Source organism: Gopherus evgoodei, chromosome 1 (genome assembly GCF_007399415.2).
Source record: "Gopherus evgoodei ecotype Sinaloan lineage chromosome 1, rGopEvg1_v1.p, whole genome shotgun sequence".
Taxonomy (NCBI): Eukaryota; Metazoa; Chordata; order Testudines; family Testudinidae; genus Gopherus; species Gopherus evgoodei.
Window position 1 is genome coordinate 155,344,408 of NC_044322.1, and position 24,585 is coordinate 155,368,992.

At 41.6% G+C, this 24,585-nt stretch overlaps 1 protein-coding gene across 13 annotated transcripts in view; it reads right to left on the minus strand.

The window, feature by feature from the left end:
* Positions 1-24,585, minus strand: part of CASK (calcium/calmodulin dependent serine protein kinase) — a 415,898-nt gene that overhangs the window by 87,538 nt on the left and 303,775 nt on the right. For 10 of the 13 annotated variants that reach the window (XM_030576381.1, XM_030576364.1, XM_030576354.1 and 7 more), the window contains 2 exons: positions 20,858-20,875; positions 3,928-4,049 (listed from right to left, as the gene is read on the minus strand). In XM_030576381.1, the coding sequence (XP_030432241.1) occupies positions 3,928-4,049; positions 20,858-20,875 (140 nt within the window). The remainder of the gene's footprint in view (positions 1-3,927; positions 4,050-20,857; positions 20,876-24,585) is intronic. The other 3 variants (XM_030576389.1, XM_030576372.1, XM_030576320.1) reach the window with 1 other exon arrangement.

The following is a 24,585-nucleotide window of genomic DNA, read 5'->3' on the forward strand; positions in this document are numbered from 1 at the left end:
ATTAGTGCTTCTGTTTATATCATAACATACCAGTCTATAGTTTATGTTCTGAACTTATAAAACTATTGGAGAAAAAGTAATAATATTAAAAATACACACAAATATGCTACCATAATTAGACTTGTTGGTGATCTTTAAAGAGTAGGTGATCCAACAAAGAGTAGGTACAGTATACAGTTTAGGTTCTAGGAAAAAAATGACCATAATCAAAAGGCTACAGTTACAGTTCAGACATTTCAGTTCTTAGATACATATTTTATGTTGCACAGATTATCCTGTAAATTAAAAGGAATAAAAAGGCATTTTTGTTTTTGAACTCCTTCACCACTGGAATAAGCTGAAACAGATGAGTTTCTCAACACTGCAAGAAAAGCTTTTTCTTAATATAGCTTTTAAAATAGACATATATAAATGAACTCAAAACAGTGAAATAACAGAACATACACTTTTTTGCTGTCCTGCCCATGAGTAACTTTATAAAGAAAGAATCCGGCTTGATGTGTAAACTAAACTAGGAAAACTAAAAGGGAAGGGATAATTTTCATCCCTTTGTATAGAGATCCTTCCTCTCTTTTGCCTTTAGAGAAGATTTAGTTTAGAAGTCAGGAAAGAGATTCCAATAGATAAATCACATGCTTAGTCTAAAAATAAGAACAACTCTTGAGAAAGAGGAGGAACATGTGAACAAATTTAACATATGGAAAAAGGCCAAGAAGTGGGAAGCACAGTTTTTCATGCAACTGACATTTTGATTTGATAGTAAAAACTCCAAGATAATGGGTCAGAGAGTTTGTTCTGGTAGTCTCACTGACCCAAACTGTTCCAAGGAGAACAAACTCTTCCTCACAGACTGTCACTGAAACATAGAGCATGACGTTCCCAGCGGCAAAATGACATCATATCAATGTGTACAAACTGCCTAACCTGCCTTACTGAAATAAAAATCTTACTTAATTTTTTAAAAAAGATTTTGTTCTGTGTTGCATCAAGATTTTAAACTTTAATTAAAACTTTTGTTTTGTATGACTTGTGTCACCATGTCTCCCCAGGATTCAGTAATGGTCGAGGGCTTTTTCTCCTATATTCAACATATTCTAATCAAATATTAAACATCCCTTGGCCCGCGCTGCTTCCCGTAGCCCCCATTGGCCTGGGATGGCAAACCGTGCCAGTGGGAGCCATGATCAGCCGAATCTGCCGACGCGGCACGTAAACAAACTGGCCTGGCCCATCAGGGTGCTTACCCTGGCGAGCTGCATGCCAGAAGTTGCCGAGCCCTGTTTTAATGTATCCTTTATACCTCAGAGAAAAGTGGTTCATGAAAAAGCATGTTTTCACCAGAAAAATCAAGAACCAGGGGGAAATGTTGAATGTTTTGTAAGTGCTTTGCATACAATGGCTGAAAACTGTGATTATGGGAATGCAAAACACGAAAATATCAGAGATAGAGTGGTTATTGGGTTAACAGATAAAAGCCTTTCACAGCAACTACTAATGAAGAGAGATGTTACCCTAGCCGCCATAGCTTTACAGGTAGCAAAGCTGTCATAATTAGTCGAACCACAGAACAAAAGACAGGAGCAACCTGAAAAAACTGAAGCTAGCTTAGAAGCTATAAACAGACACTTGAGTATTAAAAGTTGGGGACAAACTCCAGCCTATATGCACAAGTTTTGGAAAAAGTCATATCTATAGAGATGATGCACATCCAGCCAGAGGTGCATGGTGTAATAAATGCTTGAAATATGGATGTTTCGCGGCTGTTCACCACACAAAAACAGTCAGGGAGTTGACTAATACTACAAAGAATCCAGAACCATTGTTTCTCTGATCTATCACTTGCAATGACATAGAGCCTGCCTGGAGAGTGAAACTGAATATTCATGGCAAGACTACTGACTTTAAAATTGACTCAGGAGCTGACATTTCACAGTCATGCCAGAAGAGACTTTCAATCACTTTCAACCCCTCCCAGAGTTAAAGTCACCTGACACAGGTCTGACTAGCCCTGGAGGTATTCTGAACTGCACAGACCAGTTCACCACAGAAATAGCTTACAAAGATTAAAACTATGCATTCAGAGTGCATGTGTTCAAAGGATCAACGACCAACAATCTTTTCAGCTAATGAGAAAGGAGAAAGAACTTGAAGGAGGATTTGATTATACTGAACTTTTGAAAGGAGATCCAGTATAGATCAACTTAAGAGACAATGGTTGATCATGAAATGTACAAGCACTTCTATCAGACACACACTGGAAAAGATAGTTGCAAATGTATATGAATACAGAGGACATCACTACCTGGTCATTGTGGACTATTTTTCCAAGTATACAGAAACAACATACTTTAAAGACATAATATGTTGCCCACTTTGATATTCCAGAACAATTAATGATGGACAATGAACCACAATTCACTGCAGCAAAATTTAACTCATTCCGAACGTTACCCACTAGTGAATGGAGAGGCTGAGAGAGCTGTACAGACAGCCAAGGAAATCCTACAGCAGGAAGATGCATTCCTTGCTCTTCTGACGTAAAAATCAACACCAATAGCAGCTACTTGATATAGTTCAGCATAGTCCCAGATGGGAAGACAACTGAGAACTACTGTTTCAACTTTAAACAGAATCTATCTCCAAAGTGGCCCAATGTGAAGAGAGTAGTCAAATCAGATAAAAAGGCAAAAAGAGCCTATAAACACTTTTACAACAGATAACACTCAATCAGAGAACTGCCAGCTCTTGACACTGGTGACCATGTTCATGTCAAACTGGATGGAGAAAAAGGAGGGACAACTTCAGCTGTTGTAAAGAAAAAGACTTCGCTGCCCAGATCATATGTGATCGAGACCAACAGTGGAGAGTTCAACAGAAACTGCTGACATTTACAATTTGTTCCTCAGAAAAAACAATCAGCAGAAAAAAAATCTATAGATGTTGGTTGCAGAACAAGATAATGACCCAGAGATTCCAAACCGACCACAGCTAGTTGTTGCAACTAATGGATAGCCAGGTGGCCCAAGTTGCTACATGTTAGAGTTGTGTAATTAGAAAACCAGTATGATTCAGAGACCTTTGAGAGACTGATTCATATTGAACCTCAAAGACAGCGTGATAGCATAAATATTGTAAATGGTAGGAATGTAGAGCTTAAAGGAGGTGGTGTAATGGAATGCTAAACTATATTACCTTGTTCAGCCACTACATGGTACTGTATAAAATATCTTAGTTAAATGAATCTCAGCCATACCAGGCAGAGCATTAAAGGATCTTATGATGAACACACCTGGCATGTATAAGCAAGTCCGTATCTGGTACAGAAGAACATGAGACCTGACATCCAATGACCTGCAGAAGTTTCATTTAAAGTATTGAGGCTACCACCTGGCTTGTGCAAGCAATTCTAATCTTCTTATGCATGAAAAGGCTTTGCTCCACTTCCTCATCTGTTAGGGAATCACTGTCCTAAGCAAATATTGAGACTTTGGTAAAAAAGACTTTAAAAAGGAGTATAAATCTGCGTAATTCAAATTTTGAATACAAAACGGAAGTCAGATATCAACAAAAGAGCCACATTCTGTGAATCAGAATATTTTTAACACTATACCCATTTATTCAATGTGCAAACTCACAAACCAAGTCATTAATCACGCATGCAAAAATCGCATTTTTAAAACTCACACTATGCAGTATGATAAACTATATTAGTTGTATTTTAATATCAAGCTTTCCTTGAGTGATTGCTTACATTTACCACTCACTAAATTCATATATTTTCTTATTTGTAACAAAGTCAAAAGTAAGTAGGATACACAAAAAAAGCAAATACTACACAGTGAATTTAAAATTCTATAAAAAACAAAGAGAAATATTTAGCTATTAAAGAATAAAATATATTCAAATTTCTACTGTAGAAATACTTACATCTAGTAGTGTGTGAAGATGCTGATCCTGAAAAACACTGTGTAGAAAATCTAAATCTTTTTCACTGCAGTCTGTAAGTGCGTGAATTTCCTCCAGGCTGTCCAGCACCTGTGAGACTGCTCCTGCAGGCAAACAAGCAGAAAATAAACCAATAGAGCAAAGACTCATGGCAAACTGACCTTTGGAACAGGAATCTTTCACTTCATTCACTGTGACTATCTAAAATAGGATTTTAAAAAGGCTAGAACCTTTACTGAAGAACACACTGAATGAACTAAAGGTTATTTAACAGTACAGTATACATCTTCATTTATTCACAAGCAACAGTTTAAGAGAGCTTTAAGAATGTCTTTGTATTTTTAAAAATCAGATAACAATAGGGATGGATGTTTAGGTGAATTACCAGAATGCTCACACTGCATTTGCTTCGTCTTATAATCTACAGTTTGTCTTGAATTTTTCTATAATTAGCTGAAAATATCTTAAGATTTGACACTTTATCCAGCTGTTCATCTAGAAAAAAAGTGTATGAACATAAACTGTGAACCAGGAAATAGGAACAGCTGAATAATCACTGGTAAATTTCTAAATCCCAATCACTTGCATTCTCATTCTATATATGCTGCTTGCTTTTATCGTCTTATTTGCCAACATACAGTAGTGAACATAGAGAATATGTAAAAAGTCTGAATTTTTAATATGTATATTCAATTAAAAAAGGGTCGTCTTAAAAATTTCTCTTCTTCAGTAATGTTAAAAATAAATTAGTCCAGCTTTTTATCCCTAAAAATATCCTTGAAAAACCAGGATCATTCATATTAGAACATGCAAAAGACTACTATCAGAATTTCTGGCTCAATGGACAAAGAGTGGCAAAAGTAAAGGTATAAGGAACCTCATATATCACAGTAAGTGCAATTCTTAACATAAGATTTTTCCTTACAATTTTCCATGCAAGAGAATAGAGAGAGGATTACACTGTTCACTTTTTTAAATAAATGGAAGATATTACTTTGTAGGGTTTCCAGTAATGGCTTATCAACAATCTCTTGGATGTCTGAAAGTTCCAGACCTCCTTACCCTGTCCAACAATACTTGCATCCTCCATCCATCCATCCATCTTTCTGAACAACTGTTTTTTTGCTTTTTTATTTATATTTATTTATTTTTTTGGGGGGAAGGGGGAAATCCACAACCCCCAAGGATTTCTCCCCCACAATAAATCTGGAAAGTGAGTGATTAAAGATGTGCAGATGGCTTCTCTGACACCTCGAATCACTGCATGTGTGTTCTATTCTACTTAGGCTTTTAAACTATGCCATCTTGCCATGCTACTGAATATGTGCTCCCCCCACACTTGCCTGCAAAAGAGTTGAGGCAGTAGAGCTGCATGGTTGCAGGCATCAGAAAACTATTTCTGCATCTTCTACATCAGAGAAAATGGTGGGTTTACCACAAAAAGATGTATCTATAAACATGGCTAAATCTCTATATAGTTTGGAAATTGGGGCTCAATCTCTTTATAGTTTGGAAATTGGGTCAGAAGTCTGATGACATTCAAGATCTCTCATTAGAATACCTGGTTTCACAAGAGCCAGAAATACTGTGAAAGCAGCACCTCTCATAATATTTCCACTTTCCCCCAAAACTAGAAAATGGTGAGATGAACAAAAATTAGAAGCACACAATATTAACTCGGCTTTATCAGACCCTAAAAAATGATTGAGGTTTGAGAGAGTTATTGAGGAACTGTAACGGGGTCTACAAATCCCATACTAAGCATAGACAGTCTCCTGTTCACAAGCAAGCAGCTTGATCACACCCCTATGCAGCTGCTACAGCTGCCAATCACAGAGCTGCAGCCAACAGAAGAAACAAGGCCTGCTATAAAGGGGAGAGTACAGATAAGGAATGGGAGACAGAAGGGCCTGGGATAACAAGGTTGTGACAGCCTTATACCAGGCTGCCTCCAGGAGACCAAAGGGTGACTACAAGCCCAAAAAGTGAAGGGTTGATAGGGTTAATTAGAGATGAGGGTCCAGGAACTGACTTGACAGAACAAACTAAGGAGGGCCAGTCAGGAGAAACTGAGGCCCATCAAGAGACCATCCCAAAAGGCGGTGAAAGGAAGGTTCAGATGGATTTTTATTTTATCTGAATTAGTTCACCCATCCTTAGAGTCAGTCTTTCGTTTTACCATATGGAAAGCACCCTTAAACATTTTAAAACAATTGTTATCAAGGTGGTGAAGCAGGACCCAGCACATGTATCCCAAGGCCTATTTACACTAGGAAAATAAGGACTCTTACCACTCCACTAGCGCAGCTCCACCGGTAGTAGAAACAGCACAGGGGTAGTGCAGACAGGGTTCAGGTATTTTCACCACCATTTTATCTAACCAGTTATATCTGGCTTTTTGGAGAAGGTTAAGATTATGTTCCTGGAGATAATGAGTGGAAAGGAACTTTCTGTAGTTGATTCACTGGGAGGCTGAGTTGAGTTAATTTTAGTTTGTGTTTGAATGTTTTTTTTTTTTTTAACGCTGCTGGCTTATTATGCTATTGTAAGATGTAATTATCAGGGGACCTACATCTTTTTATAGATCTGTTTTTACTATTACTTAAATTTAAAGGAATAAATAAAACAGATAAATATCGCTAGAACCTGAATCCTATTTACAATACAATTTCCATAATTACTACATCCAGTGGAGTTACACTAGTGAAGTACAGGGTCCAGTTTTCCTAGTGTAGATGTAACCTGAGTGCTACAGCTATCCTCCATCAACAACCTTGGATCTACATTGTCACTAGAGCGCTGTAGGAACAGGAATTTCTGTCATGTGGAAAATGTCTCATGTCTGAAATTCTTGTCATTCAGAATAAGAACAAAAGTTGGACATGTGCAGTTTTCCATGGAAGGGTCTGTAATGGGGCATACAAGCCTCTACCCAAGGCAGGATGGGGTTAATGGGCTACAGAAGGCCAGTTAGCCCCAATTAAAACACCCGTAGCAGGAAGCAGGCCTCCAGGAAGGAGCTTCAAAAGAAAAGCCCTGCTCATTTGGAAGGGGCAAGCAAAGAGAGCAGATGGAAAGTGCTGTGGAAGAAAAGGCAAGGTAGACCCAGGGACTGGGGAAGACTTATGCTAGCAGAGCTACCAAAGGAATTTAGTTTACGTTGCTTTACACTCATTTTGGACTTTGAACGCCCTGGAAAGGGTAGAACTGTCAGAGACCTAGCCTGAAGGCTGAGTCTTTGTAACCCAGAAGGCAGAGGGTAGGCAGAGCAGGACCAGCTGGGAAACTGCAGCAAGTTCTTGCTGTACCACACAATGCCAGAAGGGGGTGCTCTGGTAAAGACATGCAGTAACACATGGTGGAGAATGCAAGTAGTTCATCAGCCCCTGAAATAGAGGGGAAATTAAAGCTTGCGAGTACTGACTGACACTCTTCCCAACCTGGGTAACTGGAAAGATGTAGGAGGTGGTACCACTGGTAACTGCAGCAGCAACAGACAGCCAGGCTACAGTGGCAGCAGGAACAGCACAAAAAGACACAGATGCTGCTCCTGCAACTGATGGAGAGCCTGCAGAAACAGCAAGAGGTACAATTTACCACTCAACAGCCGTTGCAGGAGGCCCACTTCCAGCAACAAGAGTGGTTGCAGAAGCAGCTTGGCCAAATTGCTCCGGGGGCTTTGGCTGGTACTGGAGAGAGTAGCTTGGGCAAAGTGGTCCCTCGCCTGTCAACAATGGTGGGGCCAGAGCCTGACCAGGAGGATCTTTCTCTGTACCTTTGAACAAGTGGCCAGTGCAGTGGGCTGGGGAACGTCTACCTGGAAGGCCCCAAGAGCACCATTTTGGATGTGTGAGATGCAAACAGCCTACTGCATGGTGACTGACAAACAGGCAGGCTCCTATCTTGTGGTAAAGGCTGTTCTCTTGGATAGATGGGGACTGATAATGGAAGTGTACCAACTTGTTTCTGGGTTGAACCATTCCTGCAGAGAGCACAACCAAGGGTGCTGGCTCAGAGGTTATGGGCATAATCATCATGCAGCGAAATCCCAGAGACCTGTTCCACAGGGAAAATTGTGGACCAAGTGGTCCTAGGACAGTTCTTGAAGGTTCTATCCATAGGAACCCAAACTAGGTAAGGAAATTCTAGTTTGGGGGCCACACCTCAGCAGGTGTGGCCCCCAAGTGGGAAGAAATCTCTTTTAAGTCTAAAAGAATCAAGTGGCCTGAACAGTATGGAAGACTAGGAGTGGCCCCTAGGGGAAATCAGAAGAGGAGATATCCCAATCTGGAGAATTGCAGGGTAGACCTCAATGGGAGAAGATCCCTGAGTAGCCCAAAATGGGTAGGTGCACAGGAGCTACCAAGGCCTCAGTCACTCCTACAATCTAGCAGAAGCACATCTGAGTGTAGTCAAGGAAGTCGAGTGGTGTGCTTCAGATGCTCATGCATAGGAATATCAGACAAGAATGTGATTACCTGGGATGTTTTTACAGGCATGTTTGTGCCCTTAGATCCTCGCTGAATGGCAATGGGACTCAGCAATATGTGGTACCAGTTTGGTTGCAGGCATGTCTGTGGAATATCTCATGAACTCATTCACATTCTTGTTTGCGGGAAAATGGAGTTTTGGTAAAGAGGATGGACTAGCATCTGCTCACACATGTTGCTTGTGGCACATTGTGAGACAAATGTCTACTACCACCCTTTAGTCCCAGATTTGGACCTTAGCGTCCAAAATATGGGGGTTAGCATGAAAACCTCCAAGCTTAGCTACCAGCTTGGACCTGGTACTTGCTGCCACCAGGTCTTAAAAGAAAGCTTTATAAAAAAAAGAAAGAAAAATACATACAAATGGTCTCTCTGTATTAAGGTGACAAAATACAGGGTTAATTGCTTAAAAGAAATATGAATAAACAGCCTTATTCAAAAAGAATACAAATCAAAGCACTCCAGCACTTATATTCATGCAAATACCAAAGAAAAGAAACCATATAACTTACTATCTGATCTCTTTGTCCTTACACTTAGAAACAGAAGATTAGAAAGCAGAAACTACTTCTCCAAAGCTCAGAGAAAGCAGGCAGACAGACAGAGACCTCAGACACCAAATTCCCTCCACCCAAAGTTAAAAAAATCCGGTTTCCTGATTGGTCCTCTGGTCAGGTGCTTCAGGTGAAAGAGACATTAACCCTTAGCTATCTGTTTATGACACCACCCATAGCAGAGGCTGAGCTTGGAATACAGGGCTGGAGAGGTTAGCTATGTATTGGGGTAGAAAAGGATCTTCCCTGGCTTGTGAGCTTTGGAAGTGACTGGCAAGGTTTCCCAACCCTGATGTAGAGAAAAGTAGCACCCAACCTGGCAAAGGGGAAAGGTGACATGAATCCAGAGCAACAGCTTAGAAAATCAGTGGCCCATCGGAAGAGGAGTGGAGGAAGTGGGAAGTACAAGTTGAGACAGCTGATATGGGTAGAGAGAAAACCGTTCATCATCTTAAAAATGTACAGAAACAGCTGAAAGATTATCAACATGAGCAGGTGTACACAAGCATCTCCCAGTAGAAGATCACTACACAGATGACAAAACTGAAACAAGAGTTAGCACAATCTAGAGTCTAGACCGGGGTGGGCAAACTACGGCCCGCAAACTCCCATTGGGGAGCAGGGTTGGGGGTGAGAACATAAGGCTTGGCCCCGCTCCAGCCGGGGCGCTGGGTCGGGGCCGGACCACAAGGCTCAGCCCTGCTTCCGCTCTCCAAACCCTTCGATCCCAGCCCAAAGCACCCTCCTGCAGCCCAAACCTCTCATCCCCAGCCCCACCTCAGAGCCCACACCCCCAGCCAGAACCTGCACTCCTTCCCGCACACCTGTCCCAGCCCTGATCCCTCCCCCGCCCTCTGAACCCCTCAGTCCCAGGCTACAGCACCCTCCTACACCCCAAACTCCTCATCCCCAGTCCCACCCCAGAGCCCACACCTCCAACTAGAGCCCTCACCCCCTCCTGCATCCCGACCCCAATTTTGTGAGCACTCAGACTCATAGACTTTAAGGTCAAAAGGGACCATTATGGTCATCTAGTCTGACCTCCTGCACAATGCAGGCCACAGAATCTCACCCATCCACTCCTGTAACAAACCCCTAACCTATGTCTGAGTTACTGAAGTCCTCAAATTGTGGTTTGAAGACCTCAAGCTGCAGAGAATCCTCCAGCAAGTGACCCCTGCTCCATGCTGCTTAGGAAGGCAAAAAACCTCCAGGGCCTCTGCCAATCTGCCCTGGAGGAAAATTCCTTCCCAACCCCAAATATGGCAATCAGTTAAATCCTGAGCATGTGGGCAAGATTCACCAGCCAGCACCCAAGAAAGAATTCTTTGTAGTTAACTCAGATCCCATCTAACATTCCATCACAAACCACTGGGCATACTTACCTGCTGATAATCAAAGATCAATTGCCAAATTAATTGCCAAAATTAGGCTATCCCATCATACCCTCCCCTCCATAAACTTATCAAGCTTAGTCTTAAAGCTAGATATGTCTTTTGCCCCCACTACTCCCCTTGGAAGGCTGTTCCAGAACTTCACTTTTCTAATGGTTAGAAACCTTCTTCTAATTTCAAGTCTAAACTTCCTAGTGTCCAGTTTATATCCATTTGTTCTTGTGTCCACATTGGTACTAAGCTTAAATTATTGCTCTCCCTCCCTAATATTTATCCCTCTGATATATTTATAAAGAGCATTCATATCCCCCAACAACCTTCTTTTGGTTAGGCTAAACAAGCCAAGCTCTTTGAGTCTCCTTTCATAAGACAGGTTTTCCATTCCTTGGATCATCCTAGCAGCCCGTCTCTGAACCTGTTCCAGTTTGAATTCATCCTTCTTAAACATAGGAGACCAGAACTGCACACAGTATTCCAGATGAGGTCTCGCCAGTGCCTTGTATAACTGTACTAACACCTCCTTATCTTTGCTGGAAATACCTCGCCTGACGCATCCTAAAACTGCATTAGCTTTTTTAACGGCCATATCACATTGGCGGCTCATAGTCATCCTGTGATCAACCAATACTCCGAGGTCCTTCTCCTCCTCTGTTACTTCCAGCTGATGTGTCCCCAATCTATGGCCCACCATACAATTTCTATTCCCCAATGTGGCCCTCCAGCCAAAAAGTTTGCCCATCCCTGGTCTAGGCGGAGCATGGGAAACAGTACTGCCTGATGCTGGAGCAAGAATTAGCCAGGCTCCTGGCAGGGAAGAATGCCAAAGAGTGGAATCTTATGACAGAGACTGAACAGTGTACAGTACCTCACGCAGAAGCAGGAGCAATGTGGGTCACTACAGCCCCTCATAACCAGGCAAGAGCCTATGTGGGTGGCCAGGGTGAAAGTAGTGTTCCCTTTTGGAAGGGGAGTCACGGGACAGCCCCTCTGCAAGAACAACTCATGGCCACAGAACACGCTCTACAAGCAACCCTGAGAGAAAAAGAACAGCTGACTGTGGAACATCAGACAACTCACAGAGTGGTCATCTGCCCATGATGGTTAATTAACCTGACGGAGATTTGGAGACTGAGCGTGGAAATCTCAAAACCCCAGGGAAAGAAACCTATACAGCCTGTTAGGTACACTCTTAAGAGGATGGGTGTGGAACGGGGCACACAAGCCTCCATGGAAGCAAGAAGGGGTTAATGGATTACTGAAGGCCCTATTAGCTCAACTTAAGGTATTTGGAACAGGAAGGAGCTTAAAAAGCAAAGCCCTGCTCAGCTGAAGAAAGCAGCAAGTGAGAGTACACGTGGAGTGCTCATTGTGGGAGACACGGTTGGCTAGGGCCAGGTGCTGAGGAAGACTGGTGTCCAGCAGATCTTCCAGAAGACTTTATGTTGCTCAATACTTGTTTTGGACTTTGAATGCCATGGAAGAAGTAGAACTGTAAGAGACCTAGCCCTCAGGCCAAGTCTCTATAACCCAGAAGATGTTGGAGCATGGACAGAGCAGCACAAGACTGTCGCAGCCCTAGGCCTCTATTCTAACATGGTGTCTGTATGGCCAATTGTTGGTCATCCAGAGGTCACACTGGTACCGTGTGCAACACCGTGGTGCTGTGTGCTATCTTAAGGTGCGGCGTGCAACATTATAGTGCCATGTGCATTTTCCTGCTCTTTTTGCCTGGTCACCTAGGGGTCACACTAGTTCTGTGTGCATAATACCGGTGTGCCGTGAGCAAAGGGATCCAATCTGACCAATCGTAGTTCAGTTCAAATGGTCAGATTAGGGTTGTGTGCAAAATAATGCTAGTGTGCCGTGTGCAGATTCTATCTATGTAAAGGGCACCAGCTCGGGACCTGGAAGGTGAAGGAGCTAGGGACCAATCAGATTTTGACAAGTGTAAAAGAGCCTGTGAATAAAACTATGCCTCGTGCCAGAATCTGCAGGAGTATCCACATACTGACTGAAGGACCTGATCAACCCTTCAGCCAGGGGTCTCCTCTGGATATAGCCAGCTTGGGACGTGACATTTATTTTTCAAAGTTATCTTCTATGGATTCGATATGCTTCTGGTGTCTGTACTGCTGGTCAGCTGTGCCTGGAATACGGTACTTGCTTTCTAATTTTTCTGTGAATACTCTGTGCTTTGCTTAGTTTCTTCTGCAGAACTATATATATATTGTTGTTATTTGGTGTAAAATTGTTCATACGCAGTATATGAGAGCTAAATTGTTGTAATAATTGCTATTACAGTAAGTTGGTATATTTTGTAGTGTTTGGTTAATGTGCACAGTTCATTTAATTTAGTGTATTAATTTTATTTTTTAAAAGAGCAGATAATTTTGAAGTATTTGGTTCCTTGTTAATGAATGTAAATAGATTGCTTCAAGGGGGTGGGATAGCTCAGTGGTTTGAGCATTGGCCTGCTAAACCCAGGGTTGTGAGTTCAATCCTTGAGGGGGTCATTTAGGGATCTGGGGCAAAAACATGTCTGGGGATTGGTCCTGCTTTGAGCAGGGAGTTGGACTAGATGATCTCCTGAGGTCCCTTCCAACCCTGATATTCTGTGGTCAAGCAGACTAGGCAATGCCAATCTGTCTGAGGGTGTCACCCAGATGCACAGCACAAGTTTTAAAAGTTGTGTGAATGTTTTGTTCTAATAGTACTGTTAGTTGGTAAAAGTGCTTCTCCCCAGCCCAAGTTGTGATTTTCTCCCTGTTAATAAACGGACATGTGGTGTTTTGAAGTTTCAATTTGTCTGGTTTTAATTTTCCTCTCTCAATTAAAAAATTCACCGAACCCGCATTAGGGACGGACAAAGACCTTGTGGAAAATTAATCAAGTGGTTGCTGCACCAGACAGGGAATGAAGGGGTGCTTTGGTAAGGACATGTAGCAACATAGACCTTTCCAAAAAACATCTGTCGGGAATTTTTTGAAAATTTCTGTCTCAGCTCCCTGGCAGCCAACAGGTGGCTGTACAGGAGCCTAAGGAGATGGGTGGGCAAGCTGGCAGGAAAGGAGGTAGGCAGGCTAGGAATTAGGTCTCTAACAAGTGAGCAAGTATTCAGAAGGCCCTTGAGGAATCCCAATACTGACTAATGCCATTCTTGCCATAAGGGTGCCTGAGTCCTATTGGGAGGGCTGGCAGGCCTTTCAGCCATGTCAACCTTGGTCCTAGGAAGAAAGGTTTTTTGCTTGAAGATGATGAGAACGTACAGCCTGGCGATGGAGAGAATAGCTAGACCTCCCCATAGGCAGTGCTGAGGAACACCATGCTCTCGGTAGCAGGATCTGTATCAGTACTGACAGCTGTCTTGTTACCGGTGGTCATGTTTTCCTGGTGGCTTATCTTCAGTTATAGGTATCGATGCCAAAGGGTGCATCGCCAGAGTCAATGCAGGCTCACCACCCCTCAATGTCATGGGGGGCTTGGTGGCTTGGTCCCCTAGGGCTTTAGGTGGTCTATCTTTATGGGTAGGGTACTGAAATGTGCCTGGTGTGTCTGCCTCTTTGTTTGGAGCAGCCCGTTTGGTGTCAGACTTCAATGTCAGAGGTGTCTGTGGCATTGGTATGGTCTGATTTGGTGCCGGGGTATCAGTGCTGATGTTTGTGTTTGTGCCAGGTCTTTCCTTGGCATCATCTTCTCTGCACTTGTCTTCAGAGCTGCTTGTCTGTGAGATGGTGTGCTGGATGAGCCTGGCTTTTCTGCTACCTGGACCATGGAGCTCGTCTCCACAGGATCTGAAGATATCTTTACAGATTGGTCCAAGAAATGTAGATTCCACTATGTGTCTTGCAATTTGTGGGTTCTCATGGAGAATGAAAGGCACACTTAACATCTACTCAGTATGTAGGATTCTCCTAAGTAGAAGAGCTGTGCTGTATCCATCTTTCAATGGAATTAGCCCATTGCAGGACAGGCAGGGCTTGAAACCCAAAGGTTTTGAAGCTGCCATTTTGAGAAATCCCGTGTGTGTGCGCGCGCTATACTGGGGGTCTGAGTGTCAATCTTCAATCCAGATGCATTGATATCGTTCACGGTAGGTGCATGTCCAAGAACCAGAAGACTTCTGAGGGTTTAAAGAAATTTAGCCAAAGCTAAGACCTAGTGAGTCAGACGTGCCAGCTTGTGCCCCCTCTGCCCTTTATGCCCTCGTACAGGAGCATGAATTGGCACAGAGTTCATGAGTGGCCCCAACAGTCATGGCTATTAAAAAAAATGTGATCTCATGCAGAAGATGCACATGCACCTAAAGTAGGATCCACATTGATGCATACTTGAAGAAAAAATGATTAACATTTATTTGAATTATTTGATTAACATTTATTTTACCAACTTTTCTGTTAAATAGCGAGAGGATAAACATTTTACTATAGAAAAGTGAGTAGTGTTTTCTTCATTAACCCATTTATTTATTTCACCTTTTACATCCAGTTCAGCAATATATTTAAGCACATGCTTAAGTCAATCCCTACTTAGTAAAACACTTAAACACATGCTTAACGTTAAACATGTGTTTAAGTTTAATTGAATTCCACATTCTTAAGTGATTTGCTGGATTTGGGCCTGAATGGGGTAGGCAGAGAAGGATATGCCATACTTGTACTTCTGCTGCTAGAAGAGGATATAAATATTTTAATAAAGAGGGTGATAAAGAGAACATTGATTTCTATTCATCCAGGTCAGAAAAACTACTTCCAACAATTTTATTTAAAAAAGTAGACCCTTCCAACCATGCACTTGGGTGGTATCCTTATGATAACTGTGACACTCTGCCCCATATTCATCATAGTGGTATAATTATGATATGATTATGACATAATTATGATGCATTTTGTGCAAATGTGTCATGTGAAATGTCTATGGAAAAGTTATGATTTGTGAATATGATTATCCTATTTGTATGAATGTATCATTTGTGTATTTGGAGTGATGAATATTGACTAAGTATTTCTGTATCTAATGCGTTTACTCCCTGGTAACACTCAAAGATTCATTTGCATTCAAGCTAGTTGGCACATCAGGAATGGCCTACTCAAGTAGAATGACCCATCAGCAAAGGCAGTGGGCCACGGAAGGCTTGTCCTCACTTGGCAACGCTTCAGCCAGCCTATGAATAATGGCTGCTATGACTCAGCGATGCATGCAAGGGCATGTGAAAAGACCACATGATACTGAACTTCCTTTTGGTACCTGTATTTATCCAAAAACTGGGCTGGGAACCCAGCTTAGAACAAAGGGGTTCCCGCCATATGGAAAAACTATAAAAGAAGGAAGTGACATCACCAAGGGGCCTCACTTTCTCCACAACTCAATACCTGAAGATACCTTGGAGGAATAAAGACTTTGAACTGGGGAACTGCTGGTCCCAGGCAGGAAAGAAGGAAACCCTGCCTGTATATGAAACATCAACAAACTGCTTGCACTATCTAACTGGGTGCAACACTGATTCAAATCCTGTGTGGTATATTAGGCTTAGATTGCATTTTTGTTTATTTGCTAAGTAATCTACACCTCTATCTCGATATAACGCTGTCCTTGGGAGCCAAAAAATCTTACCGCGTTGTAGGTGAAACCGTGTTATATTGAACTTGCTTTGATCGACTGGAGTGCTCAGCCCTGCCCGCCTGAAGCACTGCTTTACCATGTTATATCCAAATTCATGTTATATCTGGTCGTATTACATCAGGGTAGAGGTGTACTTTGTTCTGTTTACTATCACTTAAAATCATTTAAATCTATCTTTCTGTAGTTAATAAACTTGTTTTATGTTTTATCTTAACCAGTGTGTTTTTGAGTGAAGTGTTAGGAAATCTTATCTCTTAACACAGGTGAGTTCATACTTCCCCACATCGGGGGGAGGGGGGAGGGAGGGAGTGGATTAATTGAGCTTGCGTTGTACAGATCCCCGTGCATTGCAAGACAGTATAATTCTGGGTTTATACTCCAGTCGGGGTGCAAGGCTGGAGAGCTGGGAAATTGGCTGGTGCCTCCATTGTTGGTTCATGAGTAGCTTAAATAAAGCATTCAGATGACTCAGCTGGGTGTGTGGAGCCACCTGCTGTCGTACTGGGTGATAATAGGGCCCAGAGGGGCTGGTTATGTGTCACCAGCAGAGCAGAGGGAGAAGCCAATCCACCTGAATAGCTGGGGGCACAGCAGTTCCAACAGCTTCTGGGCTTCACCTCGGGGTACAGCCTGTCACACTAACCTGTAAAGTCCTGATCCTACCAATGGAACTTGATGGGCAAAACCTAGCACCTGTATGGAGCACGACTGACTTCAAAATCTTCAATGGGGTTGTGAGTGCAGGGGTAAGCCAATATGATTCCCTTGCAGGACTGGAGACACAAAATGTCTTTTGCAGTCAGAATGCTGCACCAATGTTCCACCTTAAAACAGCCTTCTATATTTGTTGGTCATCAAGTTTATTGTTTTACACTGCTCTATTAAAGTACTTTTCTCATTTACTAGTTTACGCACTTAAAAGCATCTAAATTGAGTTGCAATTCTTTACTATTTGAAGAAATCCAAATTTGGTATTAGCAGAGGAAATTTGACATTTTCTGTTGTTCAAATAATTCACTTATTTCTGAATATAAGGGGTTTCAAAACCTAATGCTTGCACTAACCCACTGCTAATTGTTACTAGTTGGAATATTTTTTTCTTTGAAAAACAAAAAAGTACTTTTTGCCTCTTTTGTTATAATTCTATCCTGATTCTACCTATGGATAGTAAGTCTACAAAAACTTAACTTCCTATAAGTTTGATTTTTCAAAAGCTTTCAGCTATTTCTCCCATCACTTTTACAGCTTATTCACATGGTATCTTTTGTCCTTTACCCTACTTGTGAAAAGGAATTTCAATTGCAACTTGGTCATTGATTTCTTCATAGTTGTTTCTGTATATTTCCTACATATTACATAATTATATACAAAAAGCTAATGGAATGAGAAATATTTTAAGTACAGAAACAATCACACACGGGTAATTTAGGCTCCCACAACCATAACTCTGTCCCCTTGCATTACAATGGGTACTTTCATTATTCGTTTATGTAACATATATGAATATAGTGCTACAAAATAATATATATAAAAGCCTCGAATTACGGAAAAGCATGTAGTTTAAATATACACAAATACACATATCCTAGACCCCAGCATGCAGCCCGAGTGGCTGGGCTGTACATCATAGGCAGAAGAAAAAGTTCTTCAAACTTAACAATGAAGTCATAGTGGAAATACTGACCCTAACGCTGCCTCTAAAGAGTCACTTTTCTTAAAGCCAATACTTTTCTGTTGCTCTGGCAAGTCTCAACCCTTGCGTATTTCAGATTTAATGATATTGTGACCAAATACAAGGCCTGAAAGAAGCAATACAAATCCCAGAGGGAAGCTAATCCCAGAGTCCTCAGGTAGGGGAAGCAGGGGAGAAACTTGCTGGTGAACTGGGGTGGGGAGTAAAGAGGGAGGCAGACATAGGAGTCTAACCTAGAGTTCATCCCAGAATTGGAGGAGAAGACTGTCCAAGTAACTTTTGGCCTAAGAATCTTTTTGGTCATTTAAAAATACAAGCGCTTCCAGGGGCTTAGAGGATCCTGGACCGCTGCTGAAAGTTGCTCCCCCTCCCACACTGAAATCTGAAATAGCACCTGTGTGCTGCTGTGGAGTGAGCGCAGGGCAGGCTTTGCAAAAACCACATAGGGCCTCCCTCCTACCACTGGAGGGCAGGGTCCCGACTTCCCCACCCTTCTGGGTCTATTTACTGGATCACAACATGTCATCAAAGTTTAAAAATTGGTTCTGAGCCAAAAAGGTTTGGAACTTTTGGACTGGACTAAACGATTTATCTACAGGTCCCTTCTGGCCTTAAAATTGACGGAAAAAAATCAGTTCTACTGATGCACAAGCAGGAACAGAATCCAGCTCTTTGTCTCTTACCTATGCTGACTCTGCAGGGCTAACAAATAAAAAGCAGTATCAACATACTCTTCTAATTAAAGGCAGTCGATAGATTGGCAAGCGCTAAGAGGATCCATCCCCAATCCACTTACACTGCTACACCCCTTTGAACTAAGAGAAAGCTAGCTGGGGGACAGTTGAGTCCCCATCTGGATTTTCAGCATCACTGTCTTCTCCTCTTCTTCATTGTAAGCCTGGCCCCTGAACTTCACAGGAGTTCAGAAAGACAGTGTGGAGCATCAGCTCACTATGTGGCACTATGAGGGATCTTCATTCTACAGCAGCTGTGTGTGTAAGTGTACGGAGTGACTCTACGGTAGGCACATTGTGGCCAGGGGATGAGGTATCATGAATGTGTATTACACAGCACATAGTTGTGCAGATGCTGTTGAGATGGTGTCATAGAATGAAATGACAAGTTCAGCGTGGGGAGAGACCTAAAGGGGTAGACAGAGGGTGAATGTATGTGAAGAATATTACATGGTGAGTGTAGACAAAAAGTTGAAAAGGTGGAGAGGTTAGAAATAAGGGGAAGCAGCATGGGGTTGAAATTAAAAAAGGGAATGAAAAATAATGATGACAGGTGGAAACAAGGGGAGCAGCAGGCAGAGAGGGAAAAGTGAATGAGGAAGAGAAAACACATGGGGAAGATGGAGAGAACTCAGGAAGGGAAAGAGAAAGATGAACATGGACAATATAAGGAAAGAGATGAGGGAGGAAATGAAGGAAAGGGAGAAGAAAATAGGTAGTGGCAGGAATACAGGAAGAGCTGAGTATAAAAATAGAAAGGAGGAGAAAGAAATTTAATGATCATAGGAACATAGAAATGAGAGAGGAGAAGGGAGAAAAGAAATGGAAAAAGAAACATGAAGAAAGTAATTAAAGCAACAAAAAGAAAAAAAATTATCTTAAAGATATAAAAATATATTAATTTAAAAAAATCTTTGGCTCTACTCCACTCTGTGAGACCCATGCAGGGCCTCTCCACTAAGTCTTGCTAGCCTTTTTTTTTTTAAACTTAAATCTGCCCCTATCACCCAAGGATAGCATGAGACACATAGGAAGTCGATATGTTGGGTAAGAAAGTGCAACATTTTACACAATTACTTTTCACAGCAGTGCCACACATGAACAAGCAGCACAGCCACAAGCAGCAAAGTTATTTATAAAATGTTAATTTAATTATTTTAACCAAGTCCCTCCTACCACATCCCCTGTATGAAGCCATGCCTCTTTCCTCCTATTGCAACCACAAATGAGCTCCCCTATTCTGGCTGCTGGGAGGGCAGTCTTGCTCTCACTCCTGTTAGCTTGCTGGAGGGAAGGCCACCCTTCCAGCTGTTTGGCTGCTGGGGGAGGGATCTCTACCAGCCTTCCCACTCAAAATATGTGGTGATGGTGAGGTACCAAGAGATTTCTTCTCTTCCTTCCTGCATTGTGTGTGGGTGGTGCTTGGAAGCTAACAGAGGTCTGGGAACTCTGAAGTAGTGTGACAGGTCAGTTCAGGGGGAAAAAAATCCACAATGAGAGTGGGCTTCGAGAAACTGGAACATAAGACCATGATCTAAATCTGGTTAGGTGGCAAAAATAATTGATGACCCCAAAATTTTAATACTGTGCTGAGACCAACATTTTTAACTGCAATTTGAGATTTGGAATTGGTTCTCTCTGAATTTGCTGCGGTTTGGGTTGAAACCATTCTCTCAGTGACTCAGAGGAACTAGAACTTCACTCCCTCATCCTTGCTAAACTTATTTGTTCTGACCAGTATCATCTATTTTCAGGTTCTGCAGGCACTTGGGTTTCAGCCTCTCTCAAAGCATGCAGTTAATTCCTAACACAAAAAACCCTCCCTGTTGTTTGATATGATTTTTTAAACATATATGGCATATAGGCAGATTAGTTTTATACATATACACAAATGTATCTACATATACTACATAACACACCAACATAAAACAAAACAAAAAATTCTATCATGCGAAGTTAGTAAAAAATGTCATTTAAAAATATATGTCCAGTACTATAAAAAAATAACTGCTATTCAGGGAAAAATCCAGTATTCCCTGATAATTTGGGAATCAAGCTACAAAAGTTAGTCCTTTTCTTCATAACACTTGCCGGCATTTTTATTTGGGTTGTAAACTAGAGTTTAGATTTTATAATATTATAAATACTAAAAACAAAGAATTCTAACAATTTTTAATACTGCCTCTAAATTAGCATATCACATTTTACTGGAATAAATTTTAATATTGATTGCTCAGCTTTGAAAAGTTATGGACAGAGTTACTACCATATGCATGGGCTGTTCTAATTTTCTTCTGCAGGCAGTATTAAAACTGAAGCATGACAAGCTAAGGAGAAAAAACCTGAGTTTTAAACATGCAAAGCCACACACAATGTGATAAGAATAAACAGAATGAAAAGCCTTAGAGGAAAACAAAGGGATACCTACTTTCTGCTGCTAGAAGTCCTAGTAGGAAGGCAGCATTTGGACAAACAACAACAGTATGAAGATTTCAGAACAAGCAAGTTATAAAGCTGCAACTAGGCACACTAATTTAGCCACAAATAGTATGAACAAACTCAAGACTTTTTTTTTTTTAAACTTTGTATGTGAGACAAATGGCACTTGAAAAAAAAAACATTTGGGATTGGGGCAGGTAGTACATTTGCACACTGTCAAGTATCTGAAACTCCTATATTCGGATACTGGGTGAAAATGAAAATCCTAACCGACATTTATACTGTATGGGACATCAGAAAAAAGATCAAGTAAAATTCTCAATGAGTGGAGAACTGTTACACTTTCTCCTTCAATTTCTAGGATTTCCTTCCTCTTTCAAAACTTTTTATGGTACACAGAAGCAAGTAAGGCAAGAAAAGACAGTCAGACTTTGTAATTGTATTAATATTATATTTACTACTATCACTTGAATTTTTCAAACATTGATGATTAAAAAATTGTTAACTAAAGAATTTGAAAAATTGGTTATGATGATTTAGCATTGCTAACTATATTATACTGTACCTGGTAATGACGGAGACACTAGTATTTGAGCTGCAGATTAAGACTTTAGCCTAGAAACACTTATGCAATGAATAGTTTCATAGAGGTCCATGGGACTACTTAAGTGCATAAAATTACTCACATGCATGTTTGCAGCACTGGAGCCTAAATTTAACCATTTATCCTTCTCTCCCACAGAGACAGGCTGAAAGGTTTGTCTTTCTTTCTTTTTTCCTTTCAGTATTAATTATCAAGAATTTAATCATCAGGAGTTAATATTGCTAAATTTCTATAATTTACTATGACATAATAGATTCTAAAAGAACAAATATTTACCCACAATAATCTTGAGGCAAAAGTCATTTTCAAATTGCATTTATAAATAGAAGCCTATATGAAGCCATTGTCATGCCATTTACCCGAAGGATCCAAAAAACACTGATGTGGTGTTAAAATGTCAGCTTTTATGTTCTGTGAGAAACTGCTGCTTGTATTAAGTTAAACATTTACCACAGACCCCAGAAAGCAAATAGATACTCAGGAAATACTGTGATAAGCTGTACAGTGCAAGCTGAACATGTACACTTGGTCAATCACCCTTTTAGATACATGCTGCTGTACCTTCTTTGTGGTTTAGAAGCAACATTTGTAAATTGTCTTGCAAGAAAATCCAGAACTATTTGAAATGGACAAAAAGCTAATAATGAAATGTGAAGTCATTAGTGTCTCTCTCTCTCACCAACAGAAGTTAGTCCAATTAAAGATATTACCTCACCTGCCCTGTCTCTCTAACATCCTGGGGCCAACACAACTGCAAACAAAGTATGAAGTCACTGTGAAATGACAAATGACCCTCACAATGCATGAGCACTACAACTGAATAGCTCAAATGTGTATTTATAAATCCTCCACAATAAGAGATAAAGTATGCTTTTCTTTAAAAATCAATTACCTGATTTTCAAAGTTGGTGAGCACCCATTGATTTCAGTGGGTTTTGCAGTTGCTCAACAGTTCTGAAAGTCAGGCTATAAAAAGGTGTTTGGAAGTGAAAAAGTTACAGTTGACAATGTTAATCTTTATGGGTTTTTCTATTTATTGACTAAGCACATGGGCTTATTGTGGGACATAAACCCTGAATTTTGAATCTAGGTAAAAAACTTAAGTATCCAGCATCAGCAAAATCTCTTTCCAGTTCAGCTTCCAAAGCTAACAGTTATTCAAGCAATTCCATGACCTTTTTATGGTCTGCCACCTAGTAGATGACCGAGGAAGTTAACTCAGCAGAAATGAACTGCTTCTTTTGACAGCAACATCATGTGAAAAGAAAAACAAGGTTTTAATGTTTGTTAGTGCAAGAGTCTTTTATTTTTGGAACACTGACTCTCACATAACATCTTGTAGGTGCTAAGTATTAGAAATATGTGTGATCCTTAACTTTGAATAAGAAACAGTCATAAAATGTCTTATTTTAAAACTTGCTTTATTTCTAGTAGGACTTACTGAATGTAAATATTCACTGTTAAGGAGGCATTTTAATTTAATATGTATCCCAGAAAAATCCATAAAGCCACTATTTTATTATTTGCCTTCAAATTCGTCAAGACTCACTTCTGCAATTTCATCTACAGAACACTATAAGTTGATAACAGCTAGGCAAGTGGCAAGCTGCAGATAACCTACAAAGCTGCATGACTTTTGTATTATTGTCTCAATCCTCTCTCTTCTGCACCTCCTCCCTGTATGTTTGGTTCATCCACCTGTTGCATCTTGTCATTAGAGGAGACATGCTGGTGAAGGAGAGAACAAGTCATCCCAAACAGGACAGGACATTAGGGAAATGATTATTTATTGACCAGTGGGCTGGCTGGACCAAGACCCAGTGCAACTTCCAGTAAGCAGGAAAGAAAGGGAGATTTAAAGTGGGGGGAAATAAGCCATATAAAATTATCAGCATCTCTCTTTTCATTTCTGTTTGATTCACTTATATGTTTTTGCTGCTGATCACTGGACAGCACCCAGGATATCTAGCATCTACTGGAGAATTGCCTATTTGCTGAATACAGTGCCCTAAACTCTGAGGCTATTACTCCATCAGGATAGGCTGGAGGTTCAAAGTGCTCCCTCACCTGTGTAGTAGGGCCCACCCTTCATGGAAGGGAGAGCAGTGTGACAGATTGACGTGGATGAAGCATGGAGCTGAAATAGGGTGATCAATTTTTCAAACGACAAAATTGGGACACATGCAGGGGCCCTGCTCCCTGGCTCCACCTCTTCACTCTGAGGCCCTGGCCAGGCCAGAAGCCAGAGCCCCCCAAGGTCACTGTGGGGAGCCCCAGACCCTTCACCTGCTCTGGATGGGGTGCTGGGGTGCCTGAGAGAAGCCCCAAGCCCGTGTCCCCACCCCCGAGGGTGCACTGCCCCAGGCAGATGGAGGGACAGGAGCTCCCCATAGTGGCCCAGTCTCCCCAGAGAGCTCTTACTACTGCCCAGCTCCAGTCCCCCGCTCCTTCTGGCAGAACAGGCTGGCACTGCTCCTAAAGCCTCGGGCAAGCGTGGAATGGTACCACAGGGAATCCAAGACAAATGCCGTCCCAGAATCATTCAGCCTACTCCATCATTTATTTTTAACGACAAACTTCTCAAATCATGGGATTTTAACAAAGAGGTAAACAGGCAAATGGCATTTTAAATACTAAATCTTCAACTTGGAGTTTCTTATCTGAAATCCCATTATTGCAAAATGCAAAGGCATAACCATTTAGGCTGGGAATTACAGAGGAGCCCAAGGGAGTTAGATGTTCACCAGGGCTGGCTTTAGGCACCGCGGGGCCTGATTCGAAAGAGCTGCCTCTGAAGACAGCAGCGGGACTTTGGCGGCAGCTCAACTGGCTGCTGGTGCCTTTGGCAGCACGTTGGCAGAGGGTCCTTAAGGACGTTGCGGGGCCCTCTTAGGGGCATGGGGCCTGGTTCGGGGGAATCGGAGGAATCGCCCTAAAGCCAGCCCTGATGTCCACCTCCCACTGAAATTCAGTGGAAGTTGGGTGCTGTCATAGAGAAGCCCTGCTTGGAACACCCTCAGGATACACATGACAGACATGCCTGCTCAGTTTCCTTCCTTCAGAGTGCCTAGAAGTAGTTCAACTAGTTGTGGGGTTCATTTATTGCAAGAGCC